General features: G+C 39.4%; 3 protein-coding genes across 4 annotated transcripts; 2 read left to right on the plus strand and 1 right to left on the minus strand.

Annotated features, from left to right (window-relative positions):
* The first annotated feature begins 229 nt into the window (after nt 1–229).
* On the plus strand, nt 230–706 carry LOC122614558 (male-specific sperm protein Mst84Dc). Of its 2 annotated transcripts, none has more exons than XM_043789123.1 (2): nt 230–373; nt 427–706. In XM_043789123.1, the coding sequence occupies exon 2, from the start codon at nt 445–447 to the stop codon at nt 598–600; it is 156 nt and encodes a 51-aa protein (XP_043645058.1). In that variant the 5' UTR covers nt 230–373; nt 427–444; the 3' UTR covers nt 601–706. The 2 variants fall into 2 exon arrangements, with proteins under 2 accessions (XP_043645058.1, XP_043645057.1); XM_043789122.1 differs by having other exon boundaries at nt 230–369.
* Nucleotides 707–9,794: 9,088 nt separating this feature from the next.
* On the minus strand, nt 9,795–10,788 carry LOC122614385. The gene is made up of 3 exons (XM_043788954.1): nt 10,624–10,788; nt 10,247–10,571; nt 9,795–10,194 (listed from the first exon to the last, which is right to left on the minus strand). The coding sequence occupies exons 1-3, from the start codon at nt 10,722–10,724 to the stop codon at nt 9,901–9,903; spliced, it is 720 nt and encodes a 239-aa protein (XP_043644889.1). The 5' UTR covers nt 10,725–10,788; the 3' UTR covers nt 9,795–9,900.
* Nucleotides 10,789–21,969: 11,181 nt separating this feature from the next.
* On the plus strand, nt 21,970–24,123 carry LOC122614547. The gene is made up of 4 exons (XM_043789109.1): nt 21,970–22,351; nt 23,363–23,554; nt 23,618–23,888; nt 23,952–24,123. The coding sequence occupies exons 1-4, from the start codon at nt 22,267–22,269 to the stop codon at nt 24,121–24,123; spliced, it is 720 nt and encodes a 239-aa protein (XP_043645044.1). The 5' UTR covers nt 21,970–22,266.
* The last annotated feature ends 478 nt before the right edge of the window (nt 24,124–24,601 follow it).

Here is a 24,601-nt window from a genome sequence, read left to right on the forward strand (position 1 = left end):
CAAACTAATGTTAGTTACCTCAGATTTTTGTTTATATTCGAAGTACCGTCCACTGCAAAGGTGTAAACAAATACGAGGAGGTTCTAGTTGCAGAACAGAACTGAAACTTCTAAACAAATTGATAAGCTATAGTCGTATTGTTTATTATAAACTTAAATGCAAAATACAGATATGCATTAAAATTTGTATTAATAAAGCGACAATAACACAAATAGTTATTCAGATCACATTTGCCCTGACCGTGTTTCTGTAGCTTGTCAAATTTGTGAACGGGCTCTACTGCCGAGATATATTTAGTCTTACACTGGCCTTCAACACGACAACACCAAAATTTATTGTTAACTGTTTACATTTTTCGGAATTTTTTGTGTAAGTAAGTTATATAGGAAGTTATATAGGAATATATTTTAACGAAAAGTTGTTTAGAACTCAGACAGCTTCGTGATGTGTTGCGGACCCTGCTGTGGAACTTGCTACTACCCGTGCTGTAGCCCCTGCTTTAGTGGCCGCTGTTTCGGACCACGGTGCGGATTTTATAGTGGACCATGTGGACCTTGCTGCGGGGGCGGATGCTGCAGCAGCTGCGGACCGTCTTGTTAAATATGGTAGCCAGTAACCAACATTATTTGAAAGGACAATTATTTATTGATGTGGCCTATTCGTCTTGAAATCAAGATCAAGTCGTAATAAAAGGTGTTCGACTTTTCGTAGTCTTTTTTTAATGTAGGATATCTGGCCCCTGTCCAACACGTCTCTTAGACCATCAATTACGCTGGTAATTGCCCAATGACTGCTATATAATCCCCCTATGAAGTTTCCTAGGTGTATATTGTTAGTGCTAATTTATGCGCAGCCCAGAGCGAATGCAAAACAGTTTATTAGGCAGGACAAACACTTCAAAAGTCAGCGGGTCAGATATAAACCAGTTGACCGTACTGACCGCTTCATATTGGGCCTGTCTCGCCTGGTCACTTCCCGTTTTACTTCTCGTCCCCTCGTTTGATTACTGTGTGGTCAGTGTGAACACGAATTAAGCAGCGTGTTATTAGGGGTTGTGTGACAAAGCAAACATGACATGAGCCTCATTATCAATTCAAGCAGCGTTAATTGGCTTTAGATTGTAGAAGGGGTCAAGGGCTATTATGCTTGACCATTGGCTTTGGTACGCATTTACCGACTAGGGAGTGACCCCTCATTTTTTAATGTTATCGGAGCTTTTCAAGATATGTACATATAGTCTCGGTCTTCTTTCTGCACGTTACTTGCCGATAGCAAAGTTGACTGCTTGTGCTCCATACGTAAAGTCCACAACATCCATATCCCACCAAGACCGAGGGTCGCGTCTGGCGACGACAGCGGACACATTATTTTAATTTTCCAACAAAATTATTTTCTTTTACCCAAAAAAACGAAGAAATGAACGCGAAAAGAGAACAAAACGGCATTTGAGGGGTGGCAAAGAAAACCGAAAATAAAAATTGTATTTCGTAAAAAGAGATTCCCCAGAAGCTGCACATTAAATGGGTTTAAATAATTTATGCCATTTGCAAAGTGCGAGTCGGCGTAAGAGCATAAGATGTATAGCAGTAGGATTTATAGTGGGGTAGAATAAAAACCCAAAGCGGCATGTGTTTGCAGTAACACCAAAGATATTAGAAAAGGTACATATGTATCTACATACATACTTAAAAAAGCAATACGTTCACAAATGAAAGTACATTACATTGTGCATTACAAGATTGTGCATTCTATTTTTAGATTCTTACTTAATGCAACTTTATCTTAACGGAGCCAAACACAAACATGTATTTAACGAAATAACTAAAAGTTTTTCTTTTTTGGTAAGAAAATATGAAGTCCGAGAAATCTTATAGTTTTGGTCGAGAGTTTCGAATTTGATATTTCAAAATTCAACCCCCAACGCTATCATATTTGGGATTCTTCGAACTCCCCCAAATCCATAATTTAAATTGACTTTGTTTTTTTAAATGTATGTGTGTAGATACATATGTACTATATGAGTTTTGTGAATGTGGTTGTAGGCCGCTTATGCCAAGAAATTTAAATTCTTCTTCTAGTCTCTTGGCAACGCGCCCTTAACGCTTTTTATGCGTTTTCCGACGTAACGTGTGTGTATGTATGTGTGCTCATTAAAAGTTGGGGAAAATGCTTTGCCATCTTCAGACTCCTTTGTTTTCCGTTTTTTTTTTTTGTTTTTACTTTTTTCTGTTTTTCTACTGATTTTAAGCAGGGTGCTCAAATCACTAATAAAATTCCAAGCTTTTAAAAGATGATAATGACTTTGCAATTTTATCGATTTATTACAATTTTCCAATTTGTATAATTTAAAAAAATATAAATCATTTTAAAAATAAATTAGGTACAAGTTTAGCATGATAAAATAGTGTGTTAATGTTATTCCTATTTCAAGGTAAGAGATTGAATACGTAGATATTTCGGTACGGATTATCATGGCCCAATCCCCGATGACCCCCTTTTGACCACATCATAAGTCAGCCGGTACCTTAGCTCGGTTTAATAATCTTAACAGTTATATTTCAATCGCCCGCCATTATGAAAATCAACGTCAACAGGGGCAGCATCAACGACTACCGCAGCAGGGGCGGCAGCAACACCATCAGCAATGGTTACCAACAGAAGTCCTCAAAGAACCCAACGAAAATTCACAGCATTTTCATTCCAAAGCCGAGTAATTACGCATTCAAGTAGAAAAAGTTTATCTCTTGTCGAGAAATTGAAAAATTTTCATTTCATAAAATGAGATTAAAACGCGAGTTCCCTGGTCGCTGTTAAGGAGCAAAGAAGCTGTAGAAGAGTTCACTGGAAGCTTCCGTAAAGCCATGCAAACCACAAAACCTCGGGAATGGTTTGCCAAAACCAGAGGAGGGTTGGTTGGGAAAGAAAAGCTGCCGGGAAGGGCTTAAATCTAGAAAGTTTACTCCCAAAATATTTTTAAGAAAATTACAAAACCGTCGAAGAAAGAAGGAAAACGACGGGGGAGTCAGGACTGATGGGGAGTGGTAGGTCCGAACTAAGTAAAAGGACTGGAAAGCAAAATAATAATGGCCTCCAACAGAGAACAAAGTACGTTGGAGAAAGGGTTTCAGGCAAGCCGTGAAGATGCTAAAAGCGATGACAGTCTGGCAACGCCACAGAGCATGTGCGTGTGCTGGGGTGTTGTCCCTTCATGTCCTAACGCACTTTCAACCCTTTTTGCGCTGGCGGGGAAAATTGCGTAAAGTGCGAAATACACTGCGTACGTATACAAGTACACACACCAACACATACAAACAGCTTATTACATTATGTACACCGAAAATGTTTCATTTTACGATATACATATATGCCTTGGCTTCACAAGTAGATGGTGACTGAAAGGGTTGTGCCAGCTAGAAAATGTTTCCTTTTGACAGTTATTGGATTTCAAAATGAAATCCATTTGATGGCAAACGAAGCTTTGATATGTGGGTTAGCGTCGCCTTAAAAGCTCGGTAGTTAAATAAATTAACAGCCTGCAGGAAAATAAAATAACGAATAAGGTATAGAAGTGAAGGCTTAAGTTATCTTTGTTTAGAAATGGTTAAAGCAAGGGATTGACTCTTTTATATTAATATTTCTTTAATTTTACATTTACTGCTAAATAAACACTTCGGGACAAATTTTCGTTTGTGTTATAAATTTTACCCGACGGAAGTATCGAGTAAAATATAAACGCCTTTAGCACACTCTGGTTCCTACCGCTGTACTGTCCCAAAAACTTTCTCTATGGTAAAAGTATTGATACCGAAATCATAGATTAAGCAAAATGCATATTAAAGGGGGAATAAGAATGACAATTTCCCACACCCACAAAATGTTTTAATTTTGCTTGATATTATTATTTGTCTTGCCAATTTCTATCGATAAATTATAAGCTGCAGCTTGCCAAAGCAAGCGTAGTAAATTATATTTTACCCTTTTTTACTTGAGTTCTTTATATAAAAACAGTAAGCAAATCTAAAAATAGTATTGCGCTGGAAGGCAATGTATCAAACCAATATTATCGTCGCTGATATTACTGAAAAGCAGTGAAAAATCTGCATACATACATAGTATGTATACTATGAGGTAGACAAAAGGGGAAGCCGAGTATAGATGCTGCCAGAGGAGATCGCGGGTCCCATAAAAGACAATTTGAAACGAAAACGTAAAATTTAATCATTTAAAAATCAAAAATGTAAAGGTGCCAAATATTAGGCAGAACAAAGGGATACATTAATCGCTTTCATATTCAAATTGAAGTGCACTTCAGGAAGAAAAATATAAATCTGATTTTGATTTGGCACGTAGCCTAGAGTCTGATAGATGACGGGGCCTTTCAATGAAAGTGGCGCCCTCAAGAGCTTTCCTGCCTCCAGTGCTTTGGATGCTACCACCTTTCCTAACCCCCTGAACTTCCCGCTAATCCCTTCCAAATGAAGAACGGCATGCGGCTTGGAAAATGTATATTTAAGTTTTTCTCGCCCTCCAGATTTATATGTGAGCTCGTAAGTGTTAGCGGGAAAGACAAAATGGCGGTGCTTCTCGAACTAATCCAATTTATTACAGCTCCATAACTTTTCCTATTTGCCTTTTTCTTGGTCTTCTTCGTTCCACACTCGAGACTGACAGACGCTAAATGCGCCTTATTAGATGAGCTGACTGTGGGTGTTTTTATGTGTGCCATGTTAGCCCTCCCATTCACTCTCGTTCCACAACCAACATTGACTCTTACGCCACCCCCTTCCTCGAAGGGGTCGTCTGCTTCAATTTCGAGCTTTTATTTTTTTCTTTTTATGATAAATTGCATTTATCAACCACCGACGCCAAAAATTCCACCACCGCACCACCAACAACCTACGCTGCCACCCTCCTCCTAGACAATTGCAATGCTTGAGATGGGGTGAACATGCGTTCACATTGTTGTTGTTAGGATATGGACACACTCGTGTAAAGGATTTAGCTTTCGATTAAATCTAAGTCTCTACACCCCCGAATTCTTGGAAAATGGCTGAAGGCCATCCGTGGCTGCAATTTGTGTGGCTCGAATTTTGTAAAATAATGCTGCATAGTTGAATTCAAAAACTACTAATTTAGCTGTTGTTTTTAATGAAAATAAATACCGGTATTTATTTGTGCTTAGTTTTCTTAAAAAAGGTCTGTTAAATGCAAGTGCCACAATTTGTGTAAAATCTGTTTGCGTTCTTCCCGCAGTGCCATCGGAAGTCTACAAGAAAATATAGATTTTGCCACATTAAAAAAGGAAAATATTTGCTTATGCTCCTCGGAAGTTTATCAGAAGGATGAATGTCTATATATGTATCACCTAGTGTCTACCCAGAGTCCAACGTAGTTGAGCTCGATTTGCCGGATGATTTCCCGCGGACAAATATCGCGTGTTTGTCCTTGATCCCATGGAGCGTTAAGTGCATCCTAGCGGCAGCTCCTTTCGTGTCTGGGAAAACAATGAAAAATTCATGCAAATGAAAAATAAATGCACACAAGCCAAACAGGATAATGCAGCACGGAGCACCACAACGCAGTGGGAAAATAGAAACACATTTCATGCAATTTCGGACTACGATGCTTGGCTCATGGTTTTTCTACTGCCTTGACTCTTTTGTCTGTGGCACGAAATTTCAATAAATTATGCACAAATTTTCGTGGTTTTCGCGCTCTTTTCTTACTCGTTTCTTTTTCTTTCTGCTACACTTTACTTGCTATTTTATTCAAATTGGTGTGCATTTTATACTTAGGGAAAAAACTGTACGCGCAACGGTTTTAGGTTCAGAAAAGACGAAGAGAGGAAATTTCAACCCTTTTCAGAGCTATCACAGCATCCAGCTGCTTGAATTAATCCCTTTTTGGGCGATCCTCGGGTATCCTTGTCTACCGATATTGTATACTCAGGTAAACGATATACGGATGCACACATCAGTCTCCGTATGCAAATAAGATTGATTAAAAATTTAAATAAGGCTCTTGCCAGGGGACACCTTTTTGTTAAAAAGGGAGAAAACATTGACAGCTGCGTTTTGAATACTCGAATTTGTGGATCGTAGGTTTCAGCTTAATTGAATTCACCTCTTGAACTCGTAGAAAGCAAGCGTAAAACTCTTTTTGAATAGGACAAATTTATAAAAACCATCCCATCCTTCAACGCGATCATTCCATAGTTCGACTTGCTTTTAATTTTTTACTTTTACCAAGAAAACTGTGATTCGGTCAATCACAGCTTCGGTACTAGAATGAATTTACTACCAGAACATAGTCAGTTCGTTGCTCTCCGCATTGCAAAATGCAGGCATCTACAACGTGCGCTTGTATGATGCTGTGCATTTTGTTGTCTTGGGAAGTTGGTTGCTGATCAGCAGCCGCAGTACAAATGATAATGTTTATACTATTAAAGTAATTTACTAAAAATGACGCCCCGCCAAAACAAGGTAATCGGCAGTCGACTCTTCCTCACCCTTCCAGCAAGAGCAGATCGTCAAAGTCAACCGCTTTAGCTGGAGGTTAAGTAGCTTGCTGTCTACTTAACTGTAATCGAAGTATGGACCAGCGAATAGGCGATCAAACGCCGATTTCGATCTTTCCAGCTTGCCGTTCGCGAGCTTTTTCACAAAATTTTACAAGGAAGATGTATAAGTGTGGTCAAGTGCAAACTGACTGGTGCAGAATCGCTTTCCATTTGCTGGTAGCGGTAGTAGTCGAGGTGCTAGATTCGCAAATAATGTGGCCAACTCCTCGCAGCTGCATCTGAGCTCATTCCCTTTCCTGGAGGCTGCAAGCCAAAGTGGAGGCCATGTGTGCTTGTTTCGTTCTTGCCGCTCGTTAATTTGGATAGCATTTTCCGCGCACCATCGGGTACAGCTGTATTAACCCCGGTCGCTGATTTGGTGATAACGATCGTAATCGTTTCGATCCTCTGGGTGCAACACATGTTGCACTCTTCACGGATCAGCGTTCACCTAGCTGTGTGCCATATTATTTTCTCTACTTTAGAAAATGGATTTCTGCACACAAATAAGTATGATTCCATATTCTCGCTTATAACAGCTTTCCATGTTGTATTTTTGCGACTGCGGTTAGAGTACTAAGAACAATTGCAAGAAACGGGAAATGCATGTTTTCTGACTCCATTGGTAATGATTAATGTTTGTGAAGGAAACCAGCGAAGGAAAGTTTTCCTTACTCGTTACTGTTGGGCCATTGATTGTGCCTAATTAATGCTTCTGTAGCAACAAAACTATTTTGTTTATACACGTAAACCAATCAGGAACAAATGTTTATTAAATCTATACTCATAAATATGCATTGGACAAAAGGGTATCCTGACATGAATACAATATTATGGTCTCCTAATTACGCTAAAGAAAGGGGTTCAGGCTCTTGAAAATAAAACGTACATGCACACATTTGCTGAAACAAATACTGTTCGATTTCATTTCTTCGGCTAAATGAAAAATTAAGTTGCATAAATATGCATGAGAAACCCTATAAAATAAACGGGTGAATGTATTCAGGTGTATAAAGTAAATATTACCCTTTTTCAACATTTACCCTACAGAGAAGTTTGGAGAAAGTTGTAAGCCAGGTTTTTGTGTCGAACCAAATTAAATGTATATTATATAAGCGCGGTAGAATTGCAGAAATGTGGTCTGCCTTTGGTAGTATTTTCCTGTATATAACTTTGCGCTTCAATGACTTAAATCCAATTGCCTATAAGGGAAAATTTAGCCCTGCTTCAGGACGTATGTATAAGAGGCAACGGAATTGGGGAGTCTTACTGTATTTCTGTACTTCTGTTTTGTTATACCGCTAAAATGGTATATATAAGTAATTATTCGTTATAAGGTAATAACATATAGAAAGGGTATTTTTTAAAACTTGACGTCGAGCAATGATTATTAGGAGCCATGTATCACTTGTTCGTTCTTCTGTCGTTGTACCACACTTCCTGTGGGCTGAGTAAAAATGATTTTAATTTTAGATTAGTTAAATTAAAAAATAACAAAAGTCCTTACCCTCTTCCCAGCGAAACCATCATAGCAGTATTGATAAACATGTCAATGCGGCATAATATTTGGCTTGCATGGCTCCGGTTACTTAATTTAAAAGACACCCAACGATTATTGGTTTGAAATTGCTTAGAACACGCAAATACGTTTTTTCAGTTTTTTGCAAATGTTTTGTGTATTTTCACGGTTCAGTAAGTAGGTAGGCGTTGATCCAGAAAATACGATTTTCATCGGTTAGAGGCAGCTGCTATAACATAAGACTAAGGCGGCGATGGTCGCTTGGTCGTACCTTTCATCAAACTCATTCACATAGTCAACCGTCAACCACTTAGCACCATTTTGGTTTCATACGTATATTTATTAATTATAGTTGATCTCAATGCAGCCTAACCCAAAAGTCAATAAGTCTTTTGCCCAGTTAAATTGAACTCGCACAACTTTAAGCTACTTGTTGGTGGCATAGGAGATGCTGATGCAGCTTCCGATGCAGATTCCGCTGTGAAAATGTCGGTGCGAGGAACTAACTGAGTAGCAGTTTGATACAGCAACCATCATGATGCAATTCGCAATGCGTTTATGGTTGCCAAGTTGGCATTGCATATTAATATATTTCAGACGTAAGTTTGCGCGTTTCTTTCATGCCTTGTTTGGTTTCACATCTCGTATCCAATCCATTTTTGCTGCGGTAGTCCTCGTACCTTGTCTTTGCGAAGGTATCTGTTGCATTTCTCACGTGTACACGAAAATCTTTTTTGTGCGCAACAAGTTTCTAAACAAAATTCTGAACTGACAAATGACATTGCAAACAGTTTTTGACTGGATATACCTTGAGTCGAGGCCGTTGGTCATTTATTATTTCTGTGTAGGTCCTTGCAGACCAGCAACGAACAGCGCATAGTTTTTAACATTGCATTGCAATATACTCTTTTGTTCATACTAACAGAGAAACTATGGTTCCTGTCTTAACATTTTACAAGTCTAAGATAACATATCATAACTTCTGTTGATCATATCAACCATATAAAGTATCCCAAAACCTCACCCGCAACGCAGCGTAGACAAGCGATCTCGGAGAGAACGCAAAAGCTTCCACAAGTTGCCACTCGAAGAGGGCTCATGATGGATTATTAGTACGTGTTGTGAGACGGGTTTCAAGGATGTAGAATAGGACAGGCAGCACACGAGACTCATTAATCCTGGTGGCAAACGGGTGCCTGGGTGCCTGGGTGCCCTTCGGCTGCCTTGCCACGACTCATTTGTGCTGCAAACTTTCTGCTTGATAAATTGCCCATAATACAAGCACACATTCCCGCTTCTCTTACAAATTTGTGTGGGCCAACCTCAAACCATGTAGAGCGACGAAGCCAGAAGCTGTAAAAGGGCTGGCAGCTGTTTTGGCCTGAACTTTTTCGATAGATAAACACTTAACACGTTTTTGCCAGTAATTTAAATACTCCCCTTCTGACGACCATATATTTACTCACCATTCAATCATATTTGTGTGGCAGCGACGTGAAGAGCACTTTAGCAACGTGTTTTCTGCAGCCCTTTGGCGTTTTGATATGCAAATACTTTGGCACCGGTATTCTTTTATTTTTCTCAATGCGTTTTTTTCTTTGTAGTGCCATGTCTGCAGACAATCTGATACCGTCACGTTATGTCAAACTTATTGTTGATTTGTTTTGTGCGATTGTCACGTTTTTGTTCTGATTACTTAATGCGATAAATGACAACTTAAAGTCATGCTAAAAAGCGTTGCCCACAAGTAACATGTATTTTATATTGAACAAAAATATATACATTTAAACTCAAAGGCATCAAGTAGTAAATATTTGTCTGGTTAGTCCGAATCGCTACCACTGATAAGACTTTGATTAATGCTTCTGTAATTAAGAAATCTGTCATCAGCCGATTCCGAGTCCCCTGATACTGAGCTTGATAATGATGGTGATGTCCTACCAGAATTTTCACCTGAACTAGGTGCTAAAGGCTCTGCGCAATTTTCTCCCGCATCATAATCCTCATTATTATTGCAGCAACTGCTTTGGCACTGATCACCGTCGTGCGATTCACTCATGTCTTCCTCTTCAAAGTCACCATAAGATGATTCAGATTTTATGATCGAGTCTCCAGTCTGCGTATGTCATTTAGAAATGCACTACTGGTTTCTTTAAGTTTGCACTTACCATGCCGAGATTTCGACTTCTACACAAGATTTGAGCGTCGTGCAGCTCCCTCATCAGGGCATTTCTTTCCATTGAGTGATACTCGCGTTGAAGATGACATTCGGATTGCAGCTCTCGGTTTTCTTTGCGTAAGTAAAACATTTCGCTCAAAATTTGGTGCTGCTTCTCAACTATAGTAGTCACCAACTGCTCCAGGTTTTCAATTGTAACTTCGTATTCCCGTAACTTTTTCTTAAGGAGCCAGTTTTCTGCACGACAGTCGGATAGATCTGAGGCCGACAACCTAACCTTAGAAGCATTATGCTCCGATGATTCTTTATCCACCCTAAGAAAAGTCCAGTGGTAACCACAGATCAATTAGTTCAATTATCGCTTACTCGTTGAAAGCGCCCATGTCGTCACTTGCAGGCAAAGGAAACGCTACTAGGTCTCTGCTGGCAATGTCCCCGAGATCATGGAATTGGCATATACAGGACATTATAAATTTAAAAGTATTTTACCGCATCAATGCCAAGTCATCACATGACTTTCCACACAAAAGTGACTAGTTTCTCGTTAAACTTATATACATATGTATGTAAATTCCTTAATTCTCATACTGCAAAACGCCGTGTTTTTCTGGAAAATAACTGTGCTGCAAATACTCCTCTCAAATCAGACTATTAAACTAAACTGGCCAAACAGATAAGGGTGTCTGGGTAGCCCACTTTCTTGTAAATATTTCACTTTACAGACTGAACCCATCTTCCTCTCGCTGCATCCCCTTTGCCAGTGGACACTTTACGACTTGACATTTTCACACTTTGTTGGCAACGTTTTGGAAGCTTCCTACACATTCCTCCCTGTGGGGCATGGCAACTGACTTTTGGGTCGTCCTTGTTACCGCGTCAAAGTCAGCGTCGATGCAGGCTTCATGGACTTTCATCCGCCTGGGATCCGGGTGCAAGTGTGTGGCTTCAGCTGAATAGGAAGTGAGACACTCCTTTTTTGTGTGCGTCGGTGGATTGAAGTGCAAAATTGGTTTAAGTGTTTGCTAAATTGGCAGCAAAATGGCTTTTTCAATTTATACTCAACGTTTATGTGCATACTCGCAAATGGCAAAAGCTGTCCAAAAAGTTAAGCAAGAAAAACTAAGCATTTTTTCCCGTATTTTTTGGCAACGGGTGCCGCCTAGCTATGTAATTGATATTTCCCCGTTTGTTGACTTCGGCCTTGCTTTGGGAAGTCTGTCTGGTCACCATAACGCACCCATAAATAAACACACATCCAGATACGAGCACATATAACTCCCACAGGTCGTTTCACACGCTTACCATCAAGGCCAAACGTTTCCCCATAACTGTATTTTCTTTGCACACATCTCTTATAGTAGAGATAATCATGGCTTACACCCAAGTAACTATTGCAAAGCACGTACATATACGAGTGCTCGTATTTTATGGTCTATTTGTACCGTCTTAGGGTCGGAAGACAGGCCAGTTAAGGTCGTATCGTAATCGTGATACCTAAACAATGCCAAATTACATACCAGAAGGCGCTACGCAGACCATGTTAACATAAATATCTTGTGCCTCCTCTGTTTAAGAGGATCCTGCGACTCAGCTCGCCCTTGAGGGATGGCCAATCTCTAAACGTTCAACCTTAAAATAGGGAACGCATGCAAGCGTTCATTTAAAAAGGCATAAGTCATACGTGGCTAATAAATTGATTTGCTAGAGTGGATTAGAGTTCATTGCTATGACATATACAGGATGTTCTAGCTGGGCTGCCAAGCACTGATCTTCGTTGTTGCTAGTCTTTAGGGGAAAGTAAGCTGGTTCTCGTCGGAGGCCCCTGTTAGTGCAACACAAAGCGAACTGTTCATAAGTTTAACTATGTGAGCATTTGGGGGAAAAGTGTTCTGCCCTCTGTAAGAGCAATGAATTGAAACCCCAAAACGATTGGTGGACTCCTTCCAGGCTCAGTCGCACTTCGTACTAAGACTTTGGCTATGAAAAAAAAACTTTTAAAATGCCAGTTTGAAGTCTATTATTTGCTGGACACGAGCATATATTGATTGCATCGCAGTCGTCTTGGTCGGCCACAAGATGCAGGAAAGCAAATTGCTTCAACAAATACTCGTACTCCCAAAAAGGGGCTGGAGATGTGGAGGATGATGTTGATGGGGTGAGGTGGGTTGCGGTGTACCAAATCACATGGTAATCGGTGGACTACGAAACTGAAACCAGAAATAAAAATGCAATCGGAGCCAAGTTTCGGAAAGAGGTGTTCCAAACTCGTTTGCAGGCGCAAAGTGCAGATCCCCTGTGAGGGTCTGCAGCGAGTCTTCGGTGTCTTGGCGGCTTCGTGTAGTGCAGCATTTAGCGTCTTGATCGGTTTATCACCGATTAATTAGAGTTTGATAAATACGCGCACGCCGTGAGTTTATAAATCATAGTAGCAGAGCCAATGCGGCGCAGTTGCACAGACCCAAGACTATAGAAGCTGCTAGTCCTATAAGATCCATGAAAAATTTGCATATACAAAATCCCGCATCAAAGAGTAGCAGTTATATTGTAGAGCAAAGCCTGTTTTACTTTGGCGTGGTTTCCTTTTTGATTTTTCGCCGCATTTAGCATTTCCTTTTGTTTTGTGCTGTCGCCGCTTTTGACGTGGCCATACAAGCATGATTTCAAAAAAACAAGTATTCTATGCAATATGGTTGAGTAAAAATATCTTTGAACATTTTTCTGTGTTAGAATTCATTATGAAGATGGGATGGGCTTTACGGAAACGATAAACTGACGACAGAAGTTTTCTTATAAAGAAATGAATTATGAGTGCTAATTTAAGGTTATTTTGGAGCTTGAATTTAGAAAGAGTTTGATCGGAAGAATGAAGACCTTGGACCACAAGCTGCTTTTATTTTTGATCAGAAATGGGAATGCAAATTTGTTAGGTTACAGCTATAAGCTGGATGTTTCAACTCTTTAAGAAGACTATCAGATAATATAGATTATACAATGATTTTTAACTCTTTAAGACAACGATTAATGTTATTTCAAAAATGTTTATTTAATATCTTAGTTAATTTTTTTATATTTCTTTCCAGCCCCTTGTAGTGTAAAATTCGCAAAATAACAAAGAAAATGTGCTTCGGATCTGAATGCTCATTTTAATGACCATTACTCCCACATTCACGAAAATATGCCATGCGAAATGTCTTATGGTTTATTACCGCTAGAACTCCCACTGCTCAGCAGCGTACAACAGAAACTAAGATGGAGGTTATTATTATTCGACGACTACTCGGCACCATGATTGCTACCTTTTAGCTGCATTCGTATTGCATTTGTCGAGAGACGTCTATTATTCTTGCCCATGGCAGTGGCAAAAATGTTGACCACTTTCTGCATGGTAGAGCTTTTCACTCCACTTCAGCCTTCGCCGTCTAATGCCGTCCACAGCCCTCCAGTTTTCAGTTTTTGTCGCACTGAAATGGCTCTTGAGATATCTTCGTTATGGAATGAATGACTACTTGGGACTGGTGCTTCGCTCTGAACCTAAAGTATTTGCGGTTTTTTCTTCGCATCCTTTTGCACAATTATCCTGATTTCAATAATGCTGCGTCGTAAACAAAGACGTAGACTGACCTCCAAGTATAGGTGCAGGAAAGAGGTGGTCGAGTCCAACGTTTGTATACAAACTATTATTATTTGCTGGTTTAGGAATTTTTAGTTGTTCCTTAAGGTTTTTATCCTGGGAAGGACAACCTTTTCTCATGACCGTCAAAGTTTGTCTTTCAGATAAAGTTTGTTTTGGCCCGGAAAGGAATCAAAATAAATAACAGGAAATTGTATTTTAAATTTATTTGTGAAGTATATGTAGAATACTATTATGACTTTAGTATAATAAATATCCTTACTGGGTTTCTGCTGCATATGCCAGTCCATCACACCTTTTAAATGCTTCAACATTTATTATAAAATTGGCTTAATTTGTTGAAAGTAGCGCCCTTAAGTAACATTAAATGGCCCAAAGCAATAACGACACAGCCTTCACTTGCATGCCATTTTCCAAGCAATAAAATCTGTACAACGAACACCCCTGCTTCTCAGGCACAGCGTGCTATTCTACACACCACACACACGCGTCGACATTTATCAAAAATTCAACTGTCATTTTAGCAATCGCACAGCGTATTTAAATGCTTTTGCAAGGCAATTGAACATTCATAAGCTTTAATGCCGGCGAGAAATTTACTTATAACCAGATCTCCATTACCGCCGAAACCCGCAAAAGTACACAACCCAATAACCCAATATTAAGGAAATTGGATGATAGGACGTGCAGAAATAAGAGGGAAGTATGCTGAGGGTGTAAGCCGCCCTCACCACGGGCATGCGAATTTTCCGACCTGCGAAATTTTCCAGAACAAAGCACTCAATGAGACACGTGACAGTTGTCGAGTGTGTGCGCTTGCAAAACAAGGCTTGGTTTTGCATTTCCCAGTTTTTCGCGATGTGTCAATGTGTCGCAGTCAAGTGTATAATTTGTGGTTGCTTTTTAAGAGGCTTTAAATATATTACTTCATTTAGATTTGATGGAACCAAGTGTGGGGGAAAGTCGGAAGTGTGAGTACAATGGCATTAGGCCGGATGTTAATTTCTGCAATGTGTTTATTCAGTAAGGAAATTACCTTTTTAATTATCTCTCGCGAAACAAGCATTATATGTTACATCGAGAAAAACTGAGTTTTTGTTATTTCCATTTATTTTTCAATATAAAACAAATTCTTAGCATCCTTTGACTATACCGCCTATAAATTTTGCGTCTGCAATAGGTAAAGAGGAAATTACACAGGGCCTACCGAAAACTCCATGGCCAAATCCTTATGAAAAAGCAAAAAATACAATTTTTTGATAAAAATAAAATACAGCCCACAGAAGCAAATTGCGGATTTCGGATTCTTGCTCGTCCTGTTCCTCGCATTTGCCTGGCACAGTTGGCATCAAATTATGAAGTAAGTAGGAGAGCACTCCATGCATTAAAAACCTTTTAATTTGCTAAATCGCCTTGCCAGACATCGTCGGCGGAGCTCACATTGGGGCTGCACTGGCTGTTGTAGTTGGGTTCCGTTGAGGATAAGCGGGCGGAAGCGGATGAAGCTGAGTCTGTGCACATTTTTGAGATTTCTAGACGCCTGAGTGGGCCGCTCAGCCTACAACCGTTCCGAATCTCACATAGACACTTGTGCCTGCTATTCTGTTCGTTCTTTTTGTAACTGGGTAAAGTTGAATAAGCCATGCAAACACTAGAAAGCACCGAGACTACTTGAGTATGCTTTCATCTGCCTTCGGCTCTTGGGTCGGGCGATAATTTTTTACTTTTGTTTTCGGAGCTAACTTCGAATTCCAACGGTCCCAAACAATAAAGTTTTTCTTCTTGTAATATTTTTCTCCACAATGAGGCACGAAAGCCAAAAATAAAAGGTATTATACAACTCAAGACAGCTTTAAAATAAGACTGCTCGTGCAGTTTAAGCTTCAACCAACCACCTTTAACTCCGCCTAAAAGCATCCAACAAAATATTCTAGTTTGTTTCGAGGAACGACGCACAGATGCGCGGTGCATGGGAGAAAGTAATTAAACTTGTTCCGAGGAACCAATTTCCATTCCAACCATCGAGTGGCGTGTCCCTCGTAATCTAGTATTGTCATCGCATGACTCTGCTGAATACAAGGCTATACCACGCACCCAAAAACAAAAAAATGCGTAATGGAAATTAAGCAAAGTCTTAAACTTAAGCGTAATACAGCATTTAATTTAATTGACAGGTCGCGGACTGTACTTTGGCATACCCAAAGGGCTTGTTTGCCTGAAGCCAAAATCCAACACTGAATTTCTCATTAAAATCGTATTATATACGTTGGCAAGTGAGAGTGTATGGTCGGTCTTTTCCTATTCCAGTCGAATTTTGTCAATTCATTACAAATTATTTGCAATGCTAGAAAAAGAACAGAGAAGAGATAAGAAAACTCGAAAAATAAATTGCAAACTCATTTGCTTCGTGAATATCAAAAACTTTCTCATGCGGCTAAGAGAACTTTATTTAAATTCGATACAAACGCAAAATTACCAAATCAGTCAGGCAAAACCATTGGAAGCCTTCTTTCAACGCCCCAAAGTTTTATTTAATGATTTTCGTAGACGATTTTGGCGTGCGTTTTCCCTCTTGAACCTAGACGAGACTTGACAATATTGTGTTGGTTGCGCTGGTGCTTTAGCCCCACGATTTTTGTTTATTGCTTTTTTGTCACTTAATTTAAGTGTGTCCATGGAGACCTGAAGATAATTTCGATGGTTTTTCTACCTCCAGTATATGTTTCTTCAGGACCTAAATCAAAGAGACATATTAACTAGTACAATATACATTTGCAGAACTATGTACTTTATAAATTAAGTGAATTTATATTCGAATATAGGGTGTGTTTAAAAAGAAAATATACTCAGTGAGTAGACATGTGCATTAAATGTTCAACATGATTTTTCACTCATTAAAATTTAAGCACAACAAAAAACGCAAGACCCACCCAGGGTTGGCTTGTGTTTTTGGCATAATTTATGCGCATTTATGAATTTGGCAAGAGTGAGTGAAATCTAGAGTGTGGCGAAGTGTTAATTTTGAGAAATGTGCAGAAAACAAAAAACAGAAGATGGAAAAAAATTGACAGACAGATAGGCAACGAAGCGTGCGGTTCGTTGACTGCCTCCAAGCGCTTCGCACGCGTTTAACGCTCAATACCTCTGACGCCGAGGACACAACTTCCCATGGTCCACTAACCGGCAATAGAAACATTGAATGCAGCCCAGAATACCGCCGAGTCACAAAGCCAAAGTGCAGACCAAAGGAATGTGACTCGACTGCTGGCTTAAAAATAAACTGAACCCATAATTCATATGCGCCACAAAGTCTGGAGCAATCAAATTGGCAATAAACAGCCAGCGAGATGAAACATGGTATACCCTTTCCTAACTAAGACCGATGTCTGTACTGATTATGCATTGCCAATTTTAAAGCTTAGGAACTTTCTATCTGTGAGGGTACGGCTTGGGAGCATTGCTTGCCCCCCAAAATCAACTGAAGCTGCGCTGCTCTCACAAGCCAGAAAGTCCCAGTCACAGTGCCGGTTGCCATCAAACCCCAAACGACATAATTGCAGCCTGTCTGCGGTGGCTAATGCAAACAAACATGGGATTATGAGACTGCAAGGCCTCTACGAAATTGATGATGAAGCTCCCCGCCTGACCCGTAACAAGTAGCTGGCGAAATGCTACAAAATTGGGTCTCTACGTGTTGCCACAACAACGCACCGAGGGCAGCAATCGGTGCCCGATCGATTGCCCAGATCGTGCAGATAGCATTTTTGCTCTACAGAAAATTGTGCTGAACTCAAGTTTGAACTTCCACAGCCTAATGCATTCAGATAGGTCCAAATGGATTAAAACTGGTGCACATCATCATGTGCAATGCGTTTGGCGAATCGATTGGCTACGCTTCAAATTCCAACCATGTAACTTACGAGCAGCCAAACTACTCGATGTTATTAGTCCACCTTCACCAATTTGGCTCCCGTTTTTAGTATTTGCCGTCTCCAGAATCTGAAAATTTTTCATGGGAATTACATACGTGATAGATTGCTGTGTACTGCATTTCAGCCATCTAATCCCTTCAGCAGTTGCAGAGATGATTGCTTTTCGTCCATCTGTGATTTGCCATATTCTGACTTCATCGTCATCATATGGGACGTGACTGCGTTCAAGTATTCGGAGAGCTGAACCGGAATACGTATTGAATACGCATGGAAATTAGTTGGTCCAAGGTTTCACAGAGTAATAAGCGTAATCAACTTATTGGTTTGAATATTTGACACCGGCAACTTTCATTGCCTGTTCTAAGAAATTGAATTTGAAGTTCAAGTAACATAACTTCGGATTGGACAAATTACAAAATATTAATGCGAACGGATTTACAGGAACATGCTTTTGGGCGAACATCACAAGGCGCCCCTGTGGGGCCTGACCCCTTCTAGAAGATCAACAGGTGGTACAGTGCTTGCTCCTACTCAAAGAAGTAGGCAGCCTGGATACTATAAGCTCTTTCAACCCACATATGTATAAGTCTATGCGTCATATGTTCTTACAAGCAAACTAAAGATGCCTAAAAAAAATTTCAACGAATCCATACCTAATCATAGACAAAAGAGTAAATTAAGGAACCAATATTGTAAGTAATACTGCAAGGCAAACTTTTCTTCTTCTCGAACACAGACGTGATCAATGGCCATGATGCCACCAACAAGAGAGCAATAGTTAGCAAATACCATCTTCTGGTTCCACCCAGAAGATTGACCACCTACAAATATCTGTTTTCCTCCAACTTGGCTGTAGCTCAATCAAAGTTTACGCCAATAAATTGTGTACATTAAGTCTTTTAATCTGTTTCTGCCTCTCATAGGTCTGTCGATAGCCGCTCGAGCAGCAATCTCCATCAACTGCATCATGTGTCATAAGCAAGTTGCAACGCACCGGCAAAAGTTCAAGCTTATCTAGCGATGTGCGCGTGACACAGTGTGTTTATATGGAGAACGAACGTAGAGGTCTTCAACTTTGTAAGCAGACTAGGAGATATGCATTTCGCGGGCTTGACATCGTTTCCATCGATTGGTGGCAGATCACGGCATCACTGAGGCTGTGATTCAAGATGCAGACGTAGACTCAGTTTCTGTTCTCTGATTTCCATTAACGAAGCAACCGAAACAAGCCATCGGCAGACACCCGCCTCCTAGGGTCCAAGATTTTGTCTACATAGCGTAAGCAATTTTTATGCTCATGTTGCTCGTAATCACCGCTAGCCGCAGGTGGTAAAAGGCGTCGTGAATAGCCTCAGCGCGTCTACGATTATGGCAAGGCTTTGGCAAACACCCGAGCGCATCTCCCCAAACCGGCGTTACGCTGATTGAATTGCGCTAATTGCGAATTAAAGCTCAGCATTTTGAACGAAACAAATTGCATGAGTTTTAAATCGAATTCCAGAATCTGTGCAATCCGTTCTCCATCCAAGGGCTCAACCACCCCTACTACCACTCCCTGCAGCTACTAATGAACGTTTCCTACTCCCGTTGCCGCTTGTTTGGCTTTTATTTCGCTTAATTAATTGGCACCGTCAAATGTCTAGAGTTAACAAAAAGTCTATGATGCAGGACTGTAAAGCAAGGGAGCTGTCAACGGGCAATGTGGAGCCCTGCCCTTTCTTTTTGGCTGATGCTCCAAAAGGCACAAGAAGCCGAAAGTCAAGTGTCCTTAGAGAATATGTGGGTGCATATTGCAATTCTTTCATTTTTCGGCAGTTTCATCCCAAAAAGAACAAACTAATTTTTGTTCTTCCGACTTGTTATTCTCATATTTTTCGTTTTCAGAAATACGCCATGAAGTGGTTGGCATGGTGAAGGGGATACGGCTAAATAACCTTTTACATGTTGCTCATGCAAAAGGGTTAATTATAACCCCCAAAACCTTGCTAATGAAGGATGGTTCAAGCTGAGTTGAAGAGGATTTTTTTTTCAGCTAAAAACAAGAAAAAAACAAAGCAGAATAAAAATTGTGCTCGTAGAAATATTTGATTACTTTAAGAGGGATAAGTAGTGGCCAAGCTTTAAAACATACGTTTATTAAATTGATAAATTTAACAATTTCTGACACTAATTACATACTTTAGATGACTGTTAATACATTTATTGATTTCGGAGTAGAGCAAAGGTACAAGCACAGAAACGAAATTGAACTGAAATAAACAGACACTTTTTATACAAATAATAATATTATTAAATAACTTTTAGAAGATGCTAGCAATGCATATATTGTAGGTATTATGTTATGTTTTCATGTTTTGTTTTTTTTTAATATCATGCTGACTCAAATAGCAAAGTTTACCAAAATTTCACATGCGAATAACTAAGTCAAGTTTCTGGGTGTACAACGCCCTGCACTATCCCTTGGTCAAAATGCATTCATACCAAAACTCCTTTACCAGAATAAGCAGCTACGAGTTTTGACTGATTGATAGGATGTCATGAGTGAACATGGTATTATTAGAGCCCAAGATGCTACCAAACAATAGCAGCAATAGATAAAGAGGGCTTGCAGTAAGGAAATGTTTGCTCACGACTTTTACTGGTGTACCCTCTGGTCTTTTTTGACATATTTGCCAAAAGTGGAAATTGTGCAAGAGAAATTGAGTTCACATGATTTACGTGCACAGCCGTTTCAGCTTCACAAATCAATTTTTGATTGTACCGCTGAAGATAATCATACAGCGAGGTCCGTGCTTGTTAACCGGCTTATGCTAGATACACAGTCTTGCGCATTTTGAATGATTTTGAGGCAAACAAAACTTCTTTGTTTGCTCGTACTGCAACATGCGGTGGTGTCATAGAAATGTACGAAGCAAAAAGTTTTGTACATTTATCAACCGCTTTTGTTGGAAGAGATTTTTAAGATATAATTTAACTTACCAATTCTACATTTCGATATCATATTGACAAACAAACAAGTAGAGACACGATTGTCCAATTCCTCGACTACTAGATATCCATTACTCAGCTAATACTTATGGTACAAAATATGCACGTGGGTCGTGTGGGCATGACAGTTTCTCGCCCCTGTCACACACCATTATTGGCTTTATTACCGTTGCTTCCGAACCAAGTATACCCCTTTACTCTACAGGTAATGCATACAATTAAAATCTGTCGAGGCAGCCGGAAACCAGTTTAAAAGAACGAACTCAGTAGGACAACCAAAGTAAACCTGAAATATGTTTACTGCGTTAACAAGTGAGAAATATCTTCAGGCAATGAAAGTGTGCCACATTCATTGATGTATTTTATAAGTATGTAGGCACCATAATTACGATCCTGCTATATTAGATTTTATTTAAAAGGCATTTTAATAATCGTTTTTTGTAATGAGCATGTTATTCTCTGTTAATATTCTCTTGCTAAGGTTTCGACCAAAAACATAAGATACACACAATTAAAGTGACATGTCAATTAAAAATTTATAAACTTCATGCCGAGCACCGCCGATTCCGAAGGTAAAAAGTGAGAGTCATTAATGTAAGCAAATAAAAAGGTGATACGAGAGAAATTATAGCAGAAATCAAAAGAACTGCCAACTTTGAAGATATACATATATGGACAAAATACTGGTTTTTTCTCTCGGTTAAAGCTTAAATATAGCACACCGAACACTTTATACCCTAGGCCAAAACAAATTGCGCTTAAGAATGCAGTAAGTCAATATTTGTTACCTGAAAATGTAGTATAAAATCCAACCTGATAATCTTTGTTTTTTGTATTCATTATTAGTGCCACCGCGCACTGTACATCATAATCAAGATTATCTTTAGTAGAGTACATATGTCGTTTTTAAAAGACGCAGAGCCAGACTACTTTGACGCGCTTCGTATTCATCGTCGTCTGAGGCACGACTTCGGCTTCCATGTGTTTTGTATTTTGTATTATAGTAGAGCTATTGGACCTGTCGATGGTACCATACTTGATTGCTTGGCATCTGCTGCTGGCCCGTCCGCTAGCATGCGCATGCGCTACCGTTTTCTTCCCCAGTTGTATTTTGGCCATTAGCACGTACGGAGTTGCGCCCGCGCTTTGAGATTAAGCCAAGTGTGAAACACATATGAGCAAACTCAACCTTACTTTATAGAAACTTATTTTAAAGTTGGTGCCTAACAAACTTTCGTCGTATTTCGCACGAAAACGAAAGTTGCGTTTATAAAGGAGTTTATTTCTTGGTGCTCACGAAACAACGTACTAATCAAAAAAGTAAAGGCAGAGCACTGTGAACACAAACATATATATTTTTCAAGAGAAAACAAAACACTAAAGCGTGTAAAATCAACGTCCACAAACCGGGTCAACAGCAACCTTCGTTTCAATTTCCGTTCTGATCGTCGTGCAAAGATGCCAGCAGCCAGCTCACATTCACGTCTGTTCTTCTATTTACTGTGCGCTGCCTCACTCCTAGCCGTTTCCAAGTCGGATGCCGGTAGTACAAAGAACTCTTACTTTATTTCATACTTTTACTATTTGGTTGTTAATTTTATAAATCCTTTCGCAATGCCGATATTTTATCGATTTGTAAATACTTGCCTTGCGTAAAGCAATGTACAGCAATTCAACTACTATAGTTTTTTATAAGTACATCTTAAGTTGGTGCACAAATGTATGTGAACAACTCCTAAGCTTGTAAATATGTATCATTTGCTTTTGAGAATATTTGTGATAATAAAGTTTAGAAACTATTTTACTTTAATTGTGCAATAAAAAATATTTCTTTTAAATTTTGTGATGGTGTTTTATTTACATATGTGTATATTCTAATTACTAACGGCTGTGCTAATATTATTAACTATTTGGCGTGGAGTCTCAGTCTAATCTTTAAGCTAAGGGACGTAAAAATTTAAGAGATACACAAATTAATTGTTCACGATTTTATTTCTTATAACTGAAGACCCTGCAAAGCCTTTTTAATACCTTGGTATCAAATGTTATCTAAAGAGAGACTTTACAACTAACATAACTTATCCGTGTACTATCTACATATTGCTAACTACGTATGGCTGTCCATGATCTTGACCACATAACGCTCACTGCTGCTACGTTGGTTTCATTGACATCAAAATCGTCTCGTATCTTCCACTCAGGTAACTCGTTTGTGCATTCAAGGTTAATAGTTGAAACTGTTAGGCGATCGCTCTGACTTGCCGGCTATGTCAGTTGGCTAAATGCGGAACTGATTAACATTATACGCGGAAGTTTGATTTGAATGAGTGAGCAAAATGTGTTTGTTTATGTTTTGTCAGTTTTTCGCATTTCTGTATACTTTGGAAACTAATCTACTAATCCGTACTCGAATACAAAATAAAATTAAGATGAAAGTAATCTCTCGTTAAATCTAACCATGTACAAACAAAAATTGATCAAGAAAAGCTTGAAAGCGTAACGTCATTAAACACTGCAAGTTTTTAGTTCCGCTGCTTAATTTGAATTCTTGTAGTGCCATTACAACCACCAACTGAAGATTTGGCCTACGACGCAGCTATACAGCTAGGCTTACTTAACCATCGTCTTAATTTACTTAGCCATGAGGAAGAATCAAGACAACTAAGTTTACCAAACATAACACTGGGGAACATCGTGAACCGCATACCCTGTAGTTGTGACAATGGGTTATGCAAGTGCTGTGCTGGTAAGTTGAAATTATCTTGGCAATAACACTAAACACGATCGAAACCCAATTGTCTGCTCCTAGGTTTCCTTTCAGTTATTGGTATGAACAGTTGCACAGAAGTGGCATATCGACCTGAAGAATTTTCATTCGAGTTGCGAATGCGCGTTAACAACAATATTTGGTTCCGACAAAAGGTATCTGGCAAGAATCCCCCTCCATTCTGCTTCCGGCCGCCTCGTTTTAATTTTGCTAAAGCCTGTATTCAATTTCATGATATATGGTTTGTCGGGCGTAATATGCACGTTTGCATGTATATGTCAGGAGAATTTCAGGGCTTTGAGTTGTTTGAAAGGTAAGTTCAAAAAACGGTGCGAGTTAAGCTAGCATTTATAAAACATCCTTTGTTCGAATTCAGAAACTTTGACTGTCTCTTGTTTGGAGATCACGGAGTTAAAATTGTACCCCCAGAGCAAGGTTATCCTGTAAGACCGAACGATGTCGATATTGATGATGGAGACGATGAAATTGAGGACTACGATGAGAATGTAGTTCGCAGTTTGGCAAAAAAGATGGTCAAAAAATATTAATGATGATTAGATTTACTTATTAATTTAATATATTATTTATTTCGAAATGAATCACTGATTCACTTTATAAAGTAAAATCTCGATTATACATAAATCAGTTGTGCAAAATTATTTAAAGTGTCAAGTGCGAAAACTGCAAAATGACGTGTCCTACTTCAACCCGTTGAAGCAGAACATAAAAGGGGAAATTAACACAACGAACCAATTCAAAAGAAAAATGCAACCTTAGACTGCATCCACACCGCAAAAGCCACACGTCGAGGAGCAAGAGCAGGGCATTTAAATGCATATGCACAAGCACGTTGACTGTTGCACTTCGTTTGACTCGCAGTTGACTGTAATAAAGGACTGTAAGGCTGCAAGGATGCAATATGCAGTGAAAGCTGCAGCAACAGGACAACCGACAGCCAATGCGATGGCAGAGGACGGGTAGGGCTTTATTTCGCACTTGACTGCTCTGAATGCCAGTCGAGCTTCA

The sequence above is a fragment of the Drosophila teissieri genome, chromosome 2R (genome assembly GCF_016746235.2).
Source record: "Drosophila teissieri strain GT53w chromosome 2R, Prin_Dtei_1.1, whole genome shotgun sequence".
Classification (NCBI taxonomy): Eukaryota; Metazoa; Arthropoda; class Insecta; order Diptera; family Drosophilidae; genus Drosophila; species Drosophila teissieri.